This window comes from Mus pahari, chromosome 19, assembly GCF_900095145.1.
Source record: "Mus pahari chromosome 19, PAHARI_EIJ_v1.1, whole genome shotgun sequence".
In the NCBI taxonomy this organism is placed as follows: domain Eukaryota; kingdom Metazoa; phylum Chordata; class Mammalia; order Rodentia; family Muridae; genus Mus; species Mus pahari.
This window is the reverse complement of record NC_034608.1, coordinates 53,588,482-53,609,958: the sequence shown is the minus strand read 5'-3', so window position 1 is coordinate 53,609,958 and position 21,477 is coordinate 53,588,482. Positions and strand designations below refer to the sequence as shown.

The 21,477-nt window shown below is 42.2% G+C and overlaps 1 protein-coding gene across 2 annotated transcripts in view; it reads right to left on the bottom strand.

The window, feature by feature from the left end:
* Window positions 1-909: 909 nt before the first annotated feature.
* Window positions 910-21,477, bottom strand: part of Trmt9b (tRNA methyltransferase 9B (putative)) — a 57,337-nt gene continuing 36,769 nt past the window's right edge. Inside the window, exons 3-5 of one of the 2 annotated variants that reach the window (XM_029532260.1) lie at window positions 17,628-17,782; window positions 9,943-10,116; window positions 910-4,476 (exon numbers count right to left, since the gene is read on the bottom strand). In XM_029532260.1, coding sequence (XP_029388120.1) covers window positions 3,461-4,476; window positions 9,943-10,116; window positions 17,628-17,781 — 1,344 coding nt within the window. In that variant the 5' untranslated portion in view covers window position 17,782 and the 3' untranslated portion in view covers window positions 910-3,460. The remainder of the gene's footprint in view (window positions 4,477-9,942; window positions 10,117-17,627; window positions 17,783-21,477) is intronic. The other variant, XM_029532261.1, reaches the window with a different exon arrangement.

Here is a 21,477-nt window from a genome sequence, read left to right as displayed (position 1 = left end):
TGTGTGTGTGTGTGTATGCGAGTGCGCGAGTATGGATAGGTCTGTGCACATGCAAGTGCAGTTACCCTTGGAGTCTTGAAGAGGCATTGTGAGCTGCCTGACATGGGTGCTAGGAACCAATTTCAGTCCCTCTAAAGGAACAGCAGGTACTCCAAAATCAGTAAGCCACCCTCTAGCCCCTCACACCTTATTTTTAAGGCATTCGCTCCCATAATGAGGATAACTAGGGTCCCATTTTCTGCTCTCCTGGAAGCCCGTGTATTTGAAAGATCCGCCAGTGTTCATATGTTTGGTGGCCAATAAATAGTCTTTAAGTACTTTTGAATTCCTGGTTTACATTCAGATCATTTCCCATCTGCATTACCTTCAAATTGTTTTGCTGAGTCAGTTGAACACACAGGAATCTTTGGTCTCAAGAATCAGGATGATGGGTAGGCAAAAATCAGTGATGGAGCTGGGTGTGGTAGCGCATGCCTATAATCCCAGCACTCGGGAGGCAGAGGCAGGTGGATTTTTGAGTTCGAGGCCAGCCTGGTCTACAAAGTGAGTTCTAGGACAGCCAGGGCTATACAGAGAAACCCTGTCTCGAAAAACAAAAAAACAAACAACAACAACAAAAAATCAGTGATGGGGATGTAAGGCAAGAGGGAAGGATCAAATCCGTGTGACAACCAATGTATGTGCACAGCCAGCCTGCAGTGACTGAAGTACTCTGGTTATATTTCATAACTGCCAACAAACAACCAACACCCCCATCCCTACACACACACACACACACACACACACACATATATACATACACACACACATATATACATACACACACACACACACATATATATATATATATATATATATATATATATATATATATATATACCTAATAACCCAGAGAAATTCACCAATCACTTGCCCCCCAGGAAAATATTATTTTGATTTTTATCTTTTGTTTATGTCAATGCACGCTCCCCTCCCCCAAATCATTTGTCTGTTTCCACAAAGCTCCACACACACAAGCCAGGGAGGTACCACTCGTCCAACTTCTAACAATTATCTAAGAAGTTCCCTGAACTTTTGCTTCCGTCAGGCAGTGGGACTCTGTGTTGATGCCAGGAAGGATCTAGAAAAACATCATTTTGTCTTAACAGTGGTAAAGGTTTTCAGATCGCTTTAGACAGAGCAGTGAAGTCTGCTGACTAGCTGATTAAGACTGATGGTCGCACAATGTCTCCATTTGTATGCATTTATGACTTGGGTTTCCTTCTCAGGACAGTCCTAAAGAAGAATAAGCTTTTAAATGATGGAGATGGAGTGCTTTTCATAGGGATCCCTTAAGGAAAGGTTACCAGCCACAGATTTTGCTGAACATACACCAAAACATCTGGATGCATAGAATTCCTGCACTTAGCAAGGCTGCTGTTTCTGGTGTTCACAGCCCTGTCAATGCTGTATGAGAAATCTCTCTGCCTCCCAATAACCATCCCAAAGGGCTTTAAATACAAAGTGGGGTGTGTGTTTATTTTATGAGCTTGTTCAGACATAGTAGCTGGTACAGCATCCCAGCACAGCCTAATGAACTGGGTTCCACATAACAAGCTTTAAGTGACACATTCCAATCAGGGTGATGTCAGGCTCAGACATCTGGCAGCAAAGCGAAGTAAAAGTGACACAGACCTCAGGGAAGGGGAAAACCATAACAAAGAGGTCATCGCTGCTAACTAGTTCCAAGTCATCGTTTCTCCCGGGAAGCCACTGCACATACAGTTTAATATCTTCTCTTGGAAAAGCGGAAGGTACAGTAGATTTTAATTTATGCTTCACCCCCGGTGTCTATTTTCATGTCTCCCTGTACAAAATGTACATGAAAAAGTACAAGACCACTTCCACCACAGGGGTGAGGAGATGGAAATTTGACTTGAAGAACTTCAGGGACTATCTGATACACTTTGAAAGGTTAAAAGACACATTTTGCATTTTCAAAGCACCTTTGAATTTGTCTTCAAAAGTAGCTTCCTTTTTGTTAAGCTCCAAACAAAATCTCTGAAGAGGATAAACACCAAATAAATATATGATCCATTACAATTTTTTTGTTAATTTTGTAGTGGGAGAAAAAAATAAAATGAAGATTGGATTTGAATCTAATCTTCATCATTATATTGGCCCAGAAAGCACAATGACTATTTGATTTTCTGCTTGTTAACGAATTATCTGGAACCATATTCCGTGGCCAACTTATTTTTGTTTCTCCCAAGTCTAGTCTCTAGTTCCTTCATAATTGTTCCTTGGTATCCCCGACATAGAATTAATCAGAGTCATGGTTTAGTCTTAAAAAAAAAAAAAAAAGAAAAAAAANAAAAAAAAAAGCATGGATTGTCACAGTGCCCAGTCGAATCATTGCACTGTAGAGTTGCTAAGCTTCAATTCTGTCCCGATGGTTGATATAACGGTCTAATGTGGTCACCTTCCAGGGAATGAATGCCATGGCATGCAATAGCAAGTCCCCATCTTGTGTCTGATAAGGCTAAATACAGGACACTTTCCAGATCTGCCCGCCCAGGCAAAGTAAAAACAGCTCCAATTAGACTCAGATAACTCAAGTGAGCATTTCCTAGTTGAAAACTCTTTGGGTAATTTTGGCACAACCTCAGTTGGCTATTTATGCTCCTAGTACCTTTGGGGAAAAAAATGTCACCAGAGGACAGAACATCTCCTATACATGTAACACCCTCCGCGTGCTAACAGTGTGTTTTTTTTTTTCTCTTCTATCTGTGGTACTGTGGATATAGGCTTATTCTGCGGCATGTGAGCTGCCTGCTCTAACCCTAACCCTCTGCTAACGGCTCCTTTAAAAAGCTTCAGAGCAACACTGAAGACAGTATTATTAACATCGCTCATCTCGAACGATGTTTGCATGTAATTTAGAGAGTCTGGGCAATACTAGAAGGCTTGGTGTAGTTAGCAACAAAGTCAGGAAACAAGACACCCCCACAACAGGCCACAAACCCACTCCCAGTGACAGAATAGGTGTCCTTGTTCCTTCCACAGAGATCTAAGTAATTATCTGAGAACCAACACAATTTATTTTTTTTTTTAAAAAAAAAAACTGCTTTTAACGGGTATGTTTAAACAGCAGAATATTTAAAATCCAAAAGATAATACTGACACTTGACATACACATATTATAATAATTTCATCACTGGGAGGAAGAAGATCAAGCCTGCACTTAAATTCAGTTCCTATTGCTTCCTCAGATTCTTTTATTGAAACTTCAGCAGGCAGATCCTGTAGCAGACGCGGTAAGTGCCAGTCTTCGTGCTTACTCAACAATTAGGAAGATGCGGTCAAAGTGCTGAACTTGTACCTGGACTTGAAAACAATGAAACAGGATGCTGCTTCTGGCAGCCACACCAGCCCCGTTGAACAGATGATGGGCCACCACTGCAGCCTTGAGCGATGGCGTTTAATCCCAGCTCCTCTTTTTCTCTGCGATGATGCACCAGTTACCGTGGTCGTTGCCGGAGCTCAGAACCTGCAACTCAGACACACTCTCCTGCAGCAGGCTGGACAGCTCGCCTTCCCGAAATACATGGTAGTAACGCATGAAGGCTTTGGAATCCGGGGCATCCCGTTGCTCTTCCACAAAGCTTGGGTCTTCTGAGTTGGAATCGTTGGAGTCGAATGCAGAAACCCTCCTTAATAATTTTCTGGCAGAAGGATCACTGCCATTACTTGCAGTCACACTGTCCCCGGTATCAGTGATGTCCAGAAAATCGCTCCCCTCTTTTCTCCTGCTCTCTCCTCCCTTGTGTCCGCTGAAGTTGTCTGACGTGCCAGGTGTTCCCAGCCAGCTCAAGTGTCTTTGAGAAGATGTGTCTACGAACACCTCATCTAAGTTCGGTCCTTTTGTTGAAAATGTCTCCTGAACGTTCAAGTCTAAGCTGGAGTGTCTGGAAGGTTGTTGGGACACGGTGCTGTTGGCCCAACCCTCTGGGATTTTCATGGGCCTGACTCTTTCCATTTGCTTCCTCAGGGTTGATTCATCCAAAGACCTAGAGAAAAACCAGGAGCGAAAGGATTTTCCAAAATTGCTATACAATCCGTTCTCTTGCTCGCCTTCCTTTGAAATGGCTTCGCAGCAGGTTCTGGCCACCGCAGACCCATAGTCCATGCTGTGGGATCGTTTGGAATCACATCTGCCCTTAAAACACACCGCACAGCCGCACACGGAACCGGGACCCTGGAAGCCTTGGTTTGTGGGATGCTCACACTGAGGTCCCCATGACTGGTGGGATTCTGACAGCAGCCGGGGACAGAGTGCCCTGTTCCATGGCACAAGCACATCTTGTTTCTCAAAGTGTCGGTTCTTCTGTTCCATTGCCCACACATAAATCATCAGCTGACCTCCGGGAGCTAAGACCCTGGCCATTTCCTTTATTGCTCTAATTCTTCTCTCTTTTGTAGAAAAATGATGTATGACTAAAAAAGAAAAAAAATAGATGTCATTGTGCATATATCATATACATAAATACATACACACTGGTCATGAAATTCTGGCCTACAGTGAGCCTTATCACAATAAACTGGAAAAACAATATGGGTCTGGCTTTTGGAGACACACAGTTTTTGACTTGAGCAAATCCTGTAGATTTTTACGTTCCCTCAGTTCTAATAAAAAAACAAAACAAAATAAAACAAACAAACAAAAAACCTTAGAGATAATGAAAAACCTCTCTTCAGCCCCAAAGCCTCTGGGATTTGAAAACTGTCTATCTCAAGAATAACCAATGTGAATTCCTGAAATCTGAAAGGATCATTTAGTGAGGTAGTGTTCTCTGGTGGAGTCTAGGAACTAACTCATTGTCTTACTGAATAACTTATTTCTATAGAAACAAAGGATGAGCACCATGAATCACTGGCGTTAATAATATTAATAAAACAAGATACAGAGAAAGGTTAAATATTATGTATTTTTTAGTTAGATGATGCAAAGAGAAGCCAGCTAAACACAAGTTCAACAGTTAACTTAGCCCTTCCTAATGATAATACCATAATTGTGTGTGCTTAAAAAAACGTACTAGTTATCATTTCACTTTTAATTCCTGAAAAGTCAGAGGGAGATTTGAATATTTCCTGAATAGAATCCATCTTTCCCCTACGTGTATGTGTGCTATTATGGGTACATTTTATTAGTAATACTGATTATGTCACACTAGGTAAGTAAGGAACCCAGGGGACTGAGCATTAATAGACACTCTACCTCTGACTGTACCCCCAATTTTATTAGGCGTATTCTCACCAAACAAATATATACAAAGTCCTCATCCATTAGGTGCTGGAGGTGTTTAATCACAGCACTGTGCCAAGAGGAAGCTCTGCTTTCAAACAGGAGCCTCTACATAGATTAGGGAGGAGACTGGTTCCAAGCAAAACTGAGCAGCTCCAGCTCTGATGTGGGTAGCAGCGCTGGCAAAGAGCCTCTGAGCCTGCCCTCTTGGTGCTCCATCATTTAGCTGTTAGTGAGGATTTTAAACTAGTGAGCTCTGAGGTTGACCTGCCACAGGTATGCATCAAATAACTAAAGGAAAGTCTGATCTATACAAAAAGTCTGTTCTCTATATAAAAGGTTTTTCACAAGACTCTACAGAACACAGCTTCTGTGGATCGTGACAATTCACTGCATTGCTCTTATAAAGCCCAAAGAGGGGACAAGGGAAATGCATTAAAACAGGTCTGTTTCTATGCTATAAATATCTTTTGTATTAGACTAATAGATCTTCAATGTTCCAGGACACTACTGGGTTTCAAAGGGTGTTGTATAGAAAACAAAGTCTTCATTTATTGATAAGTACAAAATAACTCATTTTTAATCATAGTTTTATGCAGAAAAGTGACTCTTGTATTTTAAATGTGTATGTAACAGGCAGTAGGTAACAAACTTTTAAAGCAAGTGCTTTTAAATTTTTATTTATGCATATGTACCTGTGTGAGCAAATGGTGCATGTATGCAGATGCCTACGGAGGCTAAAGAGAGTAGTGGATCCTCTGGGACTGCACTAGGCAGCTGTGACCCACCCAACCTGGGTTGTGGAATCGAACCCAGGTCCTCTGCAAGAGTAGTGGGTGATCTTCACAGCTGAGCCATCTCTCCAGCTCTAAGCCATATGTTTTGGAGGAAAAAGAAGCTTACAGAGGAAGATTTCCTCACACATGTCAAATGTGCTACACACACACACACACACACACACACACATGTTATATATACACACACATATACAAGTTCTGGTAGGACACACCATGAGCGTCACTATAGTGAGATCTACCCAAAATGTTACTGCTGAGAAACTATGATGAAAATTTACAAAGTAAAAGAACATTTTTGTTGGTGAATTATAGTCACAACTCAAATGTAAAAATAGCATCCCATATCTGCAGTCCATATATACATTCCATATTCGTACTTAGAGCAATTTTCCAGGGGAGAGGCTAAAAAGATAACTTGAATCCAATTTTTGGATTACAGAACCAAATGGTGACAGCAGATTTCCTTTAACACCCTGTCAGATCGTTTACTTTATGACTTACTGTTCTTCAACTTTCCAAGTGCGTGTGCCTTACTAAGCACCCAGAACTTCCGGGTTTGGCAGAAAGCAGGCTTTAAAACACTGGTATTTCTGACCTTTGGGGCCTGAGGATCCCTGTTGTCGGGGAGCCACCTGTCAATGACGATAGCATTGACACTCCCCCTAAACGTCACCGGGTATTGCCCGATGTTCCCTGTAGGATGGGTGTTGGAGAGCCTGGTGTGAGGTGAGCAGTTGATTCACACCACTTTACATTGCTAGATGATTTTAGACAGTTTGTCAAATTGTTCTAAGGGCAAAAAGTGTTCCTTCTTGGAATCTGCCAGGGAAGTACAGTGGGTTTATAGCCGAGTACGGCAGTTGTCTCTCTTTTATTAAAAGACTCCAAAAAGTGAGAAAATAAAGAAGTGGGGGAAAGATATGTCCTCATGTCAGGACAAGCCAGAAATCCCAAAATATGGAATTCAAAAATAGGGAATAAATACATATGAATGTAAGAGTGAGTTTTGAAACTTCTCGTGTTATGCTAAATGTGAAAATGATCTTATCATGTTATGTCATAGCTATAATTTCTAATAGCATATTTGGGAACTTAAAGGGACATCTTTGTTATGCCGATTAATTTTGAGTCAACACCTCTTTGTGTACTCCAGGTTGACCTTAGACTTATGATTCTCCTGCCTCAGCCTGCACAGGGCTGAGATTATAGCTATGTGCCACCATGCCTCTCAAGTCCTTTTCAACTAAAAGATAGTAATGGGGTGTATTAGTGGATTTCTGTTACTGTAACAGAATGCCAAAGACTAGGTAAACTATAAACAATAGAAACATGAAACAATAAGCTATAAACAATAGAAACCTATTCGGGTTGTGTTTCCAGATGAGCATAATTCCTCAAACCAGTGGGACAGCATGGGTGAGGGCCTTCTGGCTTCCTCCTGATATAGCTTAGGGCACACATGATAAAGAGCACGGAGTGAGGCACGGGGGTTGGGGGGGGTGGGGAACGACACCCTGCCAAGCTCACTGTTACACGGATATTTCCTCTGAATTGAAAACTTCAAGGAAGGTGCAGTGTGAGACTCTGGAAGACTAGAAGTTCACAAAATTTACAAGACTTATGGGCCGCTCACTGAGACTATACAAAGAGTAAGCAGCTGCTGGGGGAGAGGAGACCCTTCAGCGAGGCTGCCTACACATTGTGACACTTATCCATGAGTTATAAGCTATGTTGGGTGGGAGTTTTTCAGCAGCAAGTTGCCTTTAAGACACGAAAGTAATAAGTAACTCTTCCCATGTTCCTATTAGAAACCTGACTGTACTAGATGCCCTATCTGGGGTTCATCTCTCCTTGGAAAAAGTTATGCCAATCTCTCCCCAACTCTCTTGTTTAGGGACTTTCCTTGTGATAATGAACTCATCTTCTATAACAGGCTTCATACATTCAGAAGAGCCATGACACATTCTAACATAAGCTTTGGAACAGACACAAATGAGAGTGTAGCATCCTCCATTTTCTGCAAGGGAAAGGTGGGTCCTTTAAGCTGAGAACACAGGAACACAGAGCATTTCTGAAAAGCAGATAAGGAGTCAACCCCACACGCTCTGTCACAGTAGCGGAGTGGTGCTGGGGTAGGAGCCTTGTGGACGCCAAAACCAACATAAACAGCTTTGTGTTTATGAGCGCAAATACTCAGTCTTTCTCCTAAAGTCTCTCTAATTTTTAGTTCTTTAGAAAGGTGACTACATAAAAATGTTTTTTTCCCACTAAAGATTCAGAGCTCAACGCGATGTTGCTTAAAGTCAAAGTGAACCCTTTAATATATCTGTGTCACTGCAACAAAAACTATGTCCATTGGAAATGGGACCTTTGGGAAATCGCTAGGCTCAGATATGGTCCTGCATGCCTGGATTACTGCCATCCTCAGCCTCTACCTCTGTCAGATAGGGAATCAGCAGAAAGGGATGGAGGCAGCAGCCATCTATCTGCAAGCCCTCCCAAGGAGCTGGCAAGGCTGGCTGGTTCTTTGAGGGAAGAAACAAAAGTCTATTGTTTAAAACGCAGTAGTCAGTGACTTTGTTATAACAGCCTGCACTGACAAATGCTTACCACAAAAGGCACCTAACAGTCTCAAGTGCAGAGAAGAAAGACAGCATAAGGGAGGTTCCCATGGCAACCACCTTTCACTTTTCCTGCCCATTTCCAAGGTTATGACATCCAGGCCTGTGTCTTCCCACCCGGCAAAGACACAGTTCCCATCTGAGGAGAGCTAGCAACCTTTTATCTAGTTCAGGAAAGTATAAATTATATATATACAAAATCTTGAATGGTAATCAACTTCCATAAGAATCCTTATTCTGGTAGTTTGATCAAGTCTGTTATGTCAAAAGGCTAATTAAAAAAAAAATGTGTTCAATCAAGTAATTTGTTTTGCAAAAGATTTTACCACTGAAAAGAACTTATCGGAAGAGTCATTTGTTTCTAGTTTTCGGACTTTTCAGACCAAGTCTTTCTGTGTAGTCTTGGATGTCCTACAGCTTACTATGTTGACCAGGCTGGCTCCAACTCACAGACATTCACTCATTTCTGTCTCCCAAATGCTGAGCGAGAATAAAGGTGTGTACCACCCTAGGTTGCTTTAGTACGGAGTTTCCTAGTAAACAGTACAGTGTAAGATGAGCTATGTCTCATGCATCCATGCCTGTTTCAGGCATGGACTTGGCTGATATTCCTGTTGTTTTGTTTGCTTTGGCATGGAGAGTCCTGGGGAGGCTTGTGAAATGTGAGAGAGAAAAAAAATTCCCTGGACTCATCAACAACTTCTAGAATTAGGAACAGAAAGACATGCGAAAACAATGAAGTCTGGGACCAGGTAGAGCTTGTCTTTTCCGGGAACTTGGGTAGCAGTGGGTGACACACTTGTTCAGGGGATGTACGGTACATTAGTTCTAGAATATTCTGTTGAAGTTCAAGAGCACTGCTATAGTCTGTTTTTGTTAACATGAAACCTGAATAATCCCCTTTGTGTCAAGAGGATCTGACCTGATCTCAATAGAGCCAAGTACATTTTCAGTGAGTAGGCACGCCGACACCCTTCTTGCATGTAGTGAAACACGTGGGAACAAATCATCAAAAATAACATAATAACAGCCTGAAAGTTGAAAGTTAAAACCCCTTACAAATCATAACTGTATTAGGCAGGAGTCAAATAAGTCATGCGGCAGAGTGTGTATATTTTAAATTTAGACAAAATGCATTATTGCATAGACATCGACACCGAATGGACATTGAGTCACGTGAGTTGTCTGATTGTGATTTTTTTTTTTTTCACGGCAAAGTGTGAAAGCCTGGCTGCCTTACCTCCTATGGAGATGATAGCATCGAAGCCCTGGTCCCTAAAGGGGAGATTAAGGTTGTCACATACCATGACTTCACACCCTCTATTCCGGGCAATCTCTACCAGAGGCCCACAGTAGTCACAGCCCAGAGTATGGACTTGGCTATTCACTTTAAGATACTTTCCAGTTCCACAACCTGTAAGAGAAAAACCAGCGTCACATGCTGTCCTTACTGGAACAATGCAAGTTAATGTGTGCTGTAATGGCTAAACTTTATATTAGATGACCAAGATGCAACACTTCAGAGAACACTTACGTATTGTTTCATACAGAAGAGAGGAAAGTCAGAATGTTGAAAAGAGAAATGTGTATGGACTATTTATTGAAGCATTGCCCATGGAGCTCAGCACAGTAGCACAACCTAGTCTCATGAGCTGGCTCATCCCTGGGAAACTGAGGCCGACCATGAGGGGTCAGCGTCTTCATAATGATGTAGACATTTTACTTTGTGTGTGCGTACTGTATCAAATGTCTGTTTCAGTGGGTCTTCTCGGTTTCTGACCATGTTGAACAAATTACTGCTAACAGCTTTTCAATGTCTATGAATAGAAAAATCTAGGCAATAAAATGTGGCTTTTAAGAAACACGACTGTGACTGAGGAAGAAACATCTTCCCACACATTCTCAGGTTAGTAGCAGGTACAAGGCTTCTCTGTTGGGTTAGTCTGTAGCTCTAACAGAGAGCCTGGAAAAGAAAGCCCAGACCATTTTTGACATTCATTTCCTAGTGGCAGAGGCCCAAGTATCCAATCCAAAGACTGAGGTCAATCAGATCTTACAGTACAAAAGAGAGTACCACAAATGACAAATCACCATGAAACACCCACCTTCTATCTTTTAGTCCTACCATTAACTTCTCTTTTGAGACTGGCTCTCTCTGTATTGCCCAGGCTGAACTCCTGGGCTCAAGGGAGTTTTGCCATTTCAGTCTTTCGAGAAGTTGGCCCCCTAGGGTCATGCATCTGCATCTGGCTCCTAGCACGGATCTTCAGTCTCAAATATGTAAATGAGGTTCCAGAGGTGGGTGAAGAAATCAAGGGAGCTAATTTTTTTTTTTTTTTAAATCTCCTGGTATTTCTTATTTAGAGGGTTTTTTTTTGGGGGGGGGAGGCACACAAAAAGATCACTCATTAGTTAAATGGAGAGTTTGCTGCTTCTGATTAATAAGTCTGGAACAGCTCTTTAATAATTCCATTTTAATATACTATTTCAAAAGGATGAAGCAAGGAACAAAAAGTGAAGGTTCCCTGGTGCCATCTGTGACAGTGGAGAGGAGGTGAATAATAATAATAAAAAAAAATCAGCTTTCCAATGTCATTCTTTCAATAGAAAGAGATTAGATACTTTAGATCTCATAGCCATTATTCCTAACTCTTAGGAATAAAAGTGTCTACTATTTGAAGACAGTCACAGGGAAATTATAAATCACACTGTATTGCAGCGTTAAAGTCCTGTCTGTGTCAACGATGATAGCCTTATTTTAATAAGTCTCTTGGAAATTCATTTCTCCTTTTATTGGCTTGGGAGATACAATCTGAGAAAAGAAAGAGGAAATCGCTTTGAGGATTCTGGTGAGAACCTGCTCATAAATCACGTCAGATGGCAGGGGGTATTCAGAAAGCCTTTCATAACAACAAAGCTCAGGTTTTTTTTCCCTCTTGGAGCCCAGCTCTCTAGCATCCTCCACTCACCCTTCCATGTTCATTTCTGATGACATCACTTTGGACAGAACCCCCAGACATGATGCAGCGGCTCCTTTCTGAGCGCAACTCTGAGATGCTGGTAAGGAGAAGACTTTCCTACAACGAGGAAGTCACGCCCATCAACAAGCCAGGTCTTCCCACGATCTCAGATGTATACTGAGCATTCATGATACCATAGCAGGCTCCAGTCCTTTACACTCCTGCTTCCTTGCAAAATCTCTTAAATAACCATGCCCAGTTCTAAAGAGACACTGGGAAGTGTCCAAATGCTTGCTTTCTTCTCAGTTTTGTATTTTGTACCACAAAGTGTCTACAGAGGTTAACAGAGCATGGTTCCAATTCATAAAAATCTTTTGAGTCAAGATGGGTGAATATTTGATGAAAATAATAAAAATGAATATTTTTCTAGTGTTTGTAGGAAAAATCCACCCTGCTTTCCATTTGTACTTGAGTTTGAACCCAGGGCCCCTCCATGCTAGGCAAGAGCTCTGCAACCTAGATACATCCCCAGACGAGAGACAACTGCATTAAAGGTTTTGTTCTTTGTTAATATCTCACCTAGAGGAGTTCTTTCTCTATGGTTTTGTTATTGTTGTTGAAAGAGACAAATATAATGCACATTTTTAAGTTCAATTTTTGAGTCCAGAGTCATGTCATTGGCCAGACATGGTGCTGGCCATATGAGGATGGTGCTCTTAACTTTTATTGCATCAAATGAATGAACGGTCGTTAGAGAATGAACACCAATGAGAGCAGACCATTGAAACTGGGAAGGTAGCCAGATAAAAGTCAACAAGAGTCCTAATTATTGAAGAATTTGTCTTATTATTTGCGCAAAGGTATCATTTTCAGTGTTGTTAGGGCAGGTTTTTCTGGAGTTAACTATGAGCAGAACCTAGCTGGGAAAGAATCCAGCTCTGGTGTCTCTCTTGCTTTATGAACTCATCTAGCTAACAACTTCAACCCAAGTGCTTCCTTCCATGCTACATGCAAGTGACATGAAATGGACCAGCCCATTCTGGGTAAACTCCCATGGCCCCATGGGTCAGTTGCAATGTTTCCTTGGATCTGTCTCTGTGTCTCTGTGAACCATGGAAGGTGTGGTTTATGACAGTCTCCACGTTCCTTTCATCTCTATCTTTTGGGTTTCCAGAATGGAATGGGGGGCAGACACTTGTAATTTCCCACATGATATGGGAGCAGACACCTTAGCTGAGGCAGGGGGATGTCTAGTTCAGGCCAGTCTAGGGTTATCTAGTGAGACATTCTTTCACCTCAACCTCTCTGCTGGATGTTGTAAGTGTGTTTTGATGATGGTTTCTGATGGATGTTGCAAACTGATTTGATGATGTTTTCTACCTACTTGCTGCTTCTGTCTCGCTATCATTTAGTATTTTCCTTGTACTTTTGCTTACTACAGAGTTTCAAGCCATAAGTAAAGCTATCATAGATGATTTTTCTGGACCATATGAAGCAAGGGATGTGAAATCAGTTTTTCTCTGACTTCTTCTACCCTGCAACAAAAGCTTCCATTTTCTTTTTATCTGTGGGGTATGCGTATGAAAGAGAGAGAGGCCGGGGGATACACTCTTCCTATGTTCTAACAACTTGATTTTAATTTTTATTAGGCTACATCATACAAAGTGACGTTTTTCCTGGTAATTTTATTCAGGTACACCAGACACTTTACCTATATTATCCTAACCGTTAGCTGCAGAATTAGCTATTCCCAGGGGGAATAATTTAAAATAGAAGATGAGTCACAGCTCTCTAATTAAAACTTTTATTTAGATTTATAGAGCACAGCATACTCAGTGATCTATAAATAGCAACAACCATTTATCAGAAAAAACAGACCACCCTAAAATGATAGGCAGTTCAGTGCCTGCCTTACTGATATGACTTCTTAAAGATCCTATAAAAGCTTTGTGCCTACAACCCATGGCTAAGAGAACTGGGTCTGGCAAAAGTGCCTGTCTTTCAATTTTCTGCCTTGTTAGTAACTTACATTACTAACCAGCCCTCCTATTTATTGGCTAAATCCAGCACAGTGGAAGAATTTCTGGTTAGAATAACATTATTCCTCTTTGAATTTCAACTTTACTTTAAAACACACCCTGCATCTTATAATCAAAGTGTTACTGTTTACTGATTTGCTTAAATACATAAATCATATATGAACTAAATAGGCAAAATATGTATTCACTACAGATATAGTTAGTGATTTGTAGAGAGGGATTCAAGGACTACCATTCTTCTTATAATCTGTGGTGCCAAAAGACAGGGAAAAAATAGTCTGGTAATATGGTACCATTAGCCTGGTTACTATGCAGGTTTTAATCCTGGGCAACTCATATAGATGACTATGTAATATGTTGAAGGTGTCAAAGGCTAGATGGGTGACTGTATGTGGTACAACCATCTGTGTAATCACGAAAGGGAAATCCAGTCCAGTCCATCCAGTGGCCCGAGGCGCCTATAGTCACACAGAATAGGTCAAGTTTGCATAGTGAGCTGGTCGGAAGAGTTATCCCTAGCACGGGGTACTTAGTGCCTGGAGACTTGATATGATGAAGTGGTTTCTTCCATTGCATGTCCTTCCATAGTTTTGCAACTAAATCCCTATATGTAGATCATCTGCACATCTGAATTCTCCAACTTCATGCAATCATTCATTTATATCCTTTTACTATTTGGCTTTGGGATGCTGGCATTTTTCTTTTTATCATTTGGATTTGTTTCTCTTGACTAATGAACCTGGGCATCGTTTGATTAACATCTCAAGATTCACGTCTTCTTCCCACCCCATCTCTGTTCCACCTCCTGTAATCACTTCTCTAGACTCTGAATTCAATGCTTTCAGGTCTCACATCTAATTGCAATCATGTAACCTTTGTCTGATTTATTTCATTAAGCATCATGTTTTCTGTGTTCGCACATGATGCCACAAATGACAGAATCCGGGGCCTTACACTAATTTTTAAAAAATGTTCTGTACAGCAAGCAAAGATTTTGTACTTTGCTATTCTGGTTGTGGACAGGGTCACAGAGAGGGTCACATTAGCATATTTCCTTAGTATCTAAACAATTTGTTTTTGAATTTTCATTAGCATACCTTCATTTTACATGTCGGTTTCTATTAGAAGTATTGCTGATGTAGTACTCTGCTTGCTTTTAGATCTTTAGACTTTGTACTTTCTAAACGTTTATTGGATCAAAGTTTTCAATACAGTCTTCCTATACTACTGATTCATTCCATATTAGCTGTTTATCTAGCTAATAAGCTTTATATTCATACCACTAAACCCAGCACTGACAGCCTTTGCATAGTTACTATGGTGTGTGTACTATAAGGCAACAGACAAAATGAGTTGCTGCAGTTCTTAGATTGTTGTCTGGGAAGAAAATCCAAGTGTACTAATTGGTCTGGACACTTAATGAGTTGCCAGGCCTGGCTGAGCCATGCACGTATCCGGTCCATCACAGGCGAACCCAGGCTGACCTCATGCTCTGGTGCCATCTGTGATTTTTCTGGGATGAAATTCCCCAGCTTTGTAAAAGTTTATAAAACCTCACCTCTCTCACAAACTGCCCAGAAACAGACTATGTCCAGTTCTTTCCCACAAAGTCTTCCCATGCTCAGAGAATATTAGTATAATTGATGACTTCCTCACAGTTTTGGTAACACCAGTGATACTTACATAAAACCTCAGAGTTCATTCTCTGGAATCAGGTGTCTCTCACATTGTTGTCCTAACAAAGCCCAGAGAAGTAAAAGTTCCTCTGCCCTTGGCTAAGTGGAGTCTATGTCAGCTAATACTATATATATATATATATATATATATATATATATATATATATATATATATATGTGTTTTTCTCACAGTTTATTTCGTGCCTAAGTTTTGCAATTTTTTTGAGTTTTTGCTTTTTACAAATGCACCCCTCTTCCCCGAAACACTCTTGGGTTCCCTGATAGAAGGCTACTGTGTCTGTGGGCAGATTGTGTGAGGCAACGCTTTGTGCAAGCGTAAGTAGAATCAGTTGATTGGGAGTTCAATGTCAACAAATCAGAAAGACATAGAGAATAAGAAACCCTTAAACGGGAATGCAAGCAAACAGGGGAACTGACAGGAGTCCATGATCAGTGCATAGCCGCACCTCTCTCCCCAGAGGCTTCCCCGGGGACAGTGAGTTGCGGCTCACCAACCCCGTGGTTGTGATACATTTAGAACACATCACAAATATGACAACCGATTTACTGCTTCTATAGATTATTTTTGAAGCATGGACAAGAGAGAAACAGAGATAGAGATTGACACTGGGAGAGAGTAGGACACACCTTTAATCCCAGCACTTGGGAGGCAAAGATACGAGGTTCTCTGTGGCAGAGGGATCAGCCTGATCTATGTAGTGAGATTCAGTATAGCCAGGGCTACACAGGGAAACCCTGTTCCCCAAAAACAAAAATCAACCCTCCCCCCCCAAAAAAAACCCAACCAACCAACCAAACGGTAGACATAGAAAGACCTTCTGTTTCAGGGTAATTTTAAAACCCGTTCACTCTCCTTCCTAATTTCATTTTCTTACACTTAAACCTTTGCTGCATTTTAGAATTTATTTAGAGGTAAGATGTAAGATAAACAGCACCGTATTATGTGTGCTTCTCTCCCAAACCTCCTTAGTGAATTGTCCCTTTCCTCCCCAGCCACATGAAAGTCCTGCACTTTGCACGGACAGTGGACAGTAGGACCTCTGAGCTCATTGCATCCTCTCAAATCAGATACCTTCCCCATTTTGTGGCAGTGGGATTTGAACTCAGGGCTCCGAACAGAGAGAGCATGCATACTGCCCCTGAGCCATAGCCCTCACCCACAGGAAACCGTATTTGGTTTTAAAACTGACATGCTGAAGATCCTCTTTGGATGCCCACCTTCAACATGACAGGTACCTCTTCTTAAACTCTGGACTGCTTACATCCTCTGTCATGTGCTGTGCACACACACACACACACACACACACACACACACACACAGCAGTTTCTCTTGCCAGTACTAAGAGTGATGTCAACCCAGACTAAGAGTGAGTTAACTGGAGACTTAGGTTCCTCTGGCACAGCAAACTTGTGATTCCTGGAAAGTGGAGTTAGTTGGAAGTGGGAATCCAACCACACCTTAACCTCAGTCTTAAGCTAAGTATGGTTTACTACTCCTCAATGAGGAAAGATGCTGAGCTGAAGTGCTCCAGATAAATCAGTGATTATGGAAGTACTACCCAATTAAATGCATGCCCTAACAATATGATGCCTATAGACAAGTGGGGGAGACTCATGAGAGAAATGAAAGGGTGGAAAACTTAGCTCATAATCTCACAAGTCTGGGCCTTTCATAAAAGTCCATGGAACCACTCAACATGAGCCAAGGATACAAAACACATCTTCCAAATGCGAAAGTCTCTAAATGGAAAACGTCTAATGTCATATCATTTCCATCCTTATTTTATTCCATCTGTGTCAGGTTGGCTTGGATGGAGGATGCACATAAAGGCCCAGCATGGATCTCCGAGTACAGGTTGGGAGATGTTTTCTGCTTGGTGACTCTGATGATGTGAACTGTGGCTGTAGAGTGAATGCTCTAAAGCAGCGGTTTTCAACCTATGGGTTGCCTATCAGACATCCTGCATATCAGATATTTACATTACAACTCATAACAGTAGCAGAGTTATAACTATGAAGTAACAACACAGTAATCGTATGGTTGGAGGTCACCATGACATGAGGAACTGCATTAAAGGCAGCAGCGTAAGGAAGGCCAAGAATCACTGTTCGAGAGGCTACGATACTATTAACACAATATTGGGCTTCTTTTTAGAATGAACAGGAGACATGAGTGAAAAGGGTGGGTGTGAATGGGGACACACATGGCAAAACAAAAGTATGGGTTACCGATGTCTGCGACGAGGCTGCCTGGCTTCTGGTCCTGCAGGAACTGGCGGACGCGCGGCCAGGCTTTGCTCTGCAGGTCAGTGAAGTAGGGGGCAGTGCTCTCATACACACTGTGCACATGCCGCTTCTCCAGCTGCGCAGCTTCAGGATCCATCCTGGGGAGAGCAGGGCCAACACGAGGCGTGCAGGTAAGAGAAGGAAGCAGACATGGCTAGAGGAGGTGCCTAGATGTGATGCTTGTACATGCTCGGCCCAGGGAGTGGCACTATTAGAAGATGTGGCCCTGTCAGAGTAGAGGTGTCACTGCAGGCGTGGGCTATAAAACGCTCTGTCCTAAATGCTTGGAAGTCAATATTCTGCTAGCAGCCTTCAGATGAAGATGTAGAACTCTCAGCTCCTCCTGCACCATGCCTGCCTGGATGCTGCCATGCTCCCACCTTGATGATAATGGACTGAACCTCTGAACCTGTAAGCCAGCCCCAACTAAATGTTTTTATAAGAGTTGCCTTGGTCATGGTATCTCTTCACAGTAGTAAAACCCTACCTAAGACAATGGAACCTACAACTGCAAAAGTTATGCTGGTCTTTGTACTTCCTGATAGCTGTAAAGAAACCTTCATGGAGCTTCAATATTAACACCCTAACCTTAACAAATGTGTCGTGTTCATCTGCCCACTTTCAGAAACCAACAGTTTGGGGATGGGTTAATCACTGGACATTTCTTCACAGGATCGATTCTTTGTTTGGGGGCGTGGCCGACGTTAGTACCAAATGGTTTCATTTGGTTGAAACTCTAATTCGAGGTAGATTTTTAAATTTTGTAACAGGATGCTATCCTTCTAAACAAGCAGCACTGTGGAGTTGTGGAGACGGCTCACTTGGTAAACGTACTTGAACTGGTGGACCCTTGGAGTTCCCTGGCCTATCAGCTGAGCCTAATTGGCAAGTATAGCAACTGAGGAATGACACATGAGGATGACCTCTGGCCTACATGCGCATGTACACACACAAACACGCGCACACAAGCATTTGCATGCACAGAGGACTTTATGAATTCTATCTTTTTAAGATGCTTGGATTCCAACAATTTCTCTATGTTCATTGGTTCTTCCTTTTGAGTAAGTAGCTTTTGACCTTAGCGTTATCAACAGCCGGCAAACAGATTTTTCTGGCCCTTTAATGCCCACTCCCCACACTGTTTTGGTTATATAATAGCTAGTAGTTGAAATGTTCATCCAATCACGCTGCTTCTCAGCTTGGGCACCTTCAAAAGTGTTTACGGTTATCCAATTAAGTTCATCTGGCTCAGGAGGGCAATGCAATGCCTCCTTGTTAATCTGTATGCAAAGACCCCCTCCTCCTTGTTCAGCTGTATGCAATAACCCAGCCTCCATGTTCAGTGCCATGTAATAAACATACAGAGCTTCCAGAATGCTGTCTGTGGTTTCTCCATCCAAGAGCCCCGACTTCCTGACCCCAGCTATTTCCATCTGTGTTTGGGTCCACATTCTCTCCTTTCCCTCACCAGCCCACTCAGGTTCATCTCTGCAGCCGTGCAAGGACACGGCACTCCACACAGGAGAAACCTTCTTCATGCCTTTCTTCTGCTTGTTCATTTGTTTCTTTACCTATTTATGTGTAAGTATGCATGCTTGTATATATGTATGCTTGTGTGTGTGCACGCACAGTCATGAAAACCAGAGGTTGATGCTAGGTATACTTGTTAATAGTTCTCTGTCTTATTGAGGCAGGGGCTCTCACTAACCCGGAGCTTCATGACATGGCCAATCTAGCGATCCCTCATCTCTCCCTCCCAAGTGCTGGATTGTAGGCATACCTCCTCACATGCACACAGGCATTTATATGAGTGCTGAGAACCTGAACTCCTGACTGGCTTGCTTGTGCAACATGCACTTTACCCGCTGAGTCATCTTCCCAAACCCAGCTCCTGTGTACTTTTTGTTCAATTCAAAAATCTCCATCGCGGGAGTCCATCTAATTGAAATGCCAAACCCATTTTACAGAATCAGTCAGGCCGGGCGTATTTTGGAGAACCTTAAAACAAATGACACTGACAAGCACGGTAAGGCAAAATGACATAGACTGGATTCCTCCCAATGTCCATTCACGGCAAGAATGAAGTCCTCAGAATCAACTCAGCAGGGCACACACAGATCACAGGGACTGAAGAGACAAACCCGGACCCTGGATGGGTATGAATCAGGTCCTCTGCATCCAGGTATGGTCAGCTTGGTGTTCTCTGGTGTTCTCTTGGTGTTCTCTGGTGTTCTTGGTGTTCTCTTGGTATTCTTGGTGTTCTCTTGGTGTTCTTGGTGTTCTCTGGTGTTCTTGGTGTTCTCTGGTGTTCTTGGTGTCCTTGGTGTTCTCTTGGTGATCTTGGTGTTCTCTTGGTGTTCTTGGTGTTCTCTTGGTGTTCTTGGTGTTCTCTTGGTGTTCTTGGTGTTCTCTTGGTGTTCTTGGTATTCTCTGGTGTTCTTGGTGGTCTCTGGTGCTCTCTTGGTATTCTTGGTGTTCTCTGGTGTTCTTGGTGTTCTCTGGTGTTCTCTTGGTGTTCTTGGTGTTCTTGGTGTTCTCTGGTGTTCTCGGTGTTCTCTTGGTGTACTCTGAACAGGGAGAGTGGAGGGTGTTGCGGACACTTTGCCTGTGCTTGGGACCCCTTCCCTCCTATTGGATTGCCTCATTCAGCCTTGATACGAGGGGTTCTTCCTAGTCTTATTGAAACTTGTCACACCATGTTTGGCTGATATGGGTGGGAGGCCTACTCTTTTTGGATGGGAAATGGAGGAGGAATGGATCTATGGGGAGAGGGGAGGTGAGGGGAGAGACTGGGAAGTGTGGAGGGAGGGGAAACTAAGTTCAGGATGTAATGAACAAGAGAAGAATTTTAAAAATGGCAAAACATAAAATACCGAAATTTTAAAAAAAAAAATGGTTCCAACTTAAGTGCTATGTCTAGTATCTGAATAATATCCCCTGGAGACTTTTCTCTGAGTTCTCTCCCAAATTGCTTGGCTTCTACCAAAACCAAGTAGCCTTGGAAATTGCTGTTTTTTTGTTTTGTTTTTTTTTGTTTTTTTTTTTTTTTAAGTGGGTGAGCAGGGTGGATCTATTTTGTTCTTATTGTATCACACACAAGGTTTAAATGCCCCAGAGTCAATTATTGGTTGTGAATGGAACACTTTCGAAATTCTGTCCATCTGAATTTCTGAGAGTAATTTCCATGGGAATTTCATGGATGCCAAACAAACCAGTTCCCCCTGAGTCTGATCACTTATTAAGCTAATTAGACCAGAGGGGGGGAACCAGCAGAGGCTTCTAGCTGAAGCATGGGATGTGGACATGATCTTAGCCAGGCTTCCTGTTCTGTGTGTCACCAAATCTCAGACCTGCAAAATATTCCAGGTCAAAGGGCTCAGCAGACAAAGCCCTAATGGTTTTGTCTCCCTGTGAGTTGTAAAGGCACACCAGCACCCAATCCGTTTCAGAAAAGAGTCCAAGTTGGTTTGTAAGACTGTCCACTTCTCAAAGCCACTGGACCTACACTACTCTTTGTTTCTTCCCACAGACTAATACTCTGCACAGAGTATTTGGGAAATGTTACTCTGGTGATTTCCACTTCTAGAAATTCCCTAAAACACAGGAAGCCTTTCCTGAGTACCCCGTTTTCACTCGTGTTATTTCAGTGAACCTATGAGTACCCCGTTTTCACTCGTGTTATTTCAGTGAACCTAACCTTATGACTGAAGACTCTGCACTGTCGTCACTGGCAATCTGAGAGAGGCGTCTCTCTGCTCCGATGACTGGACCCAGGGCGAAAACTAACCTAACG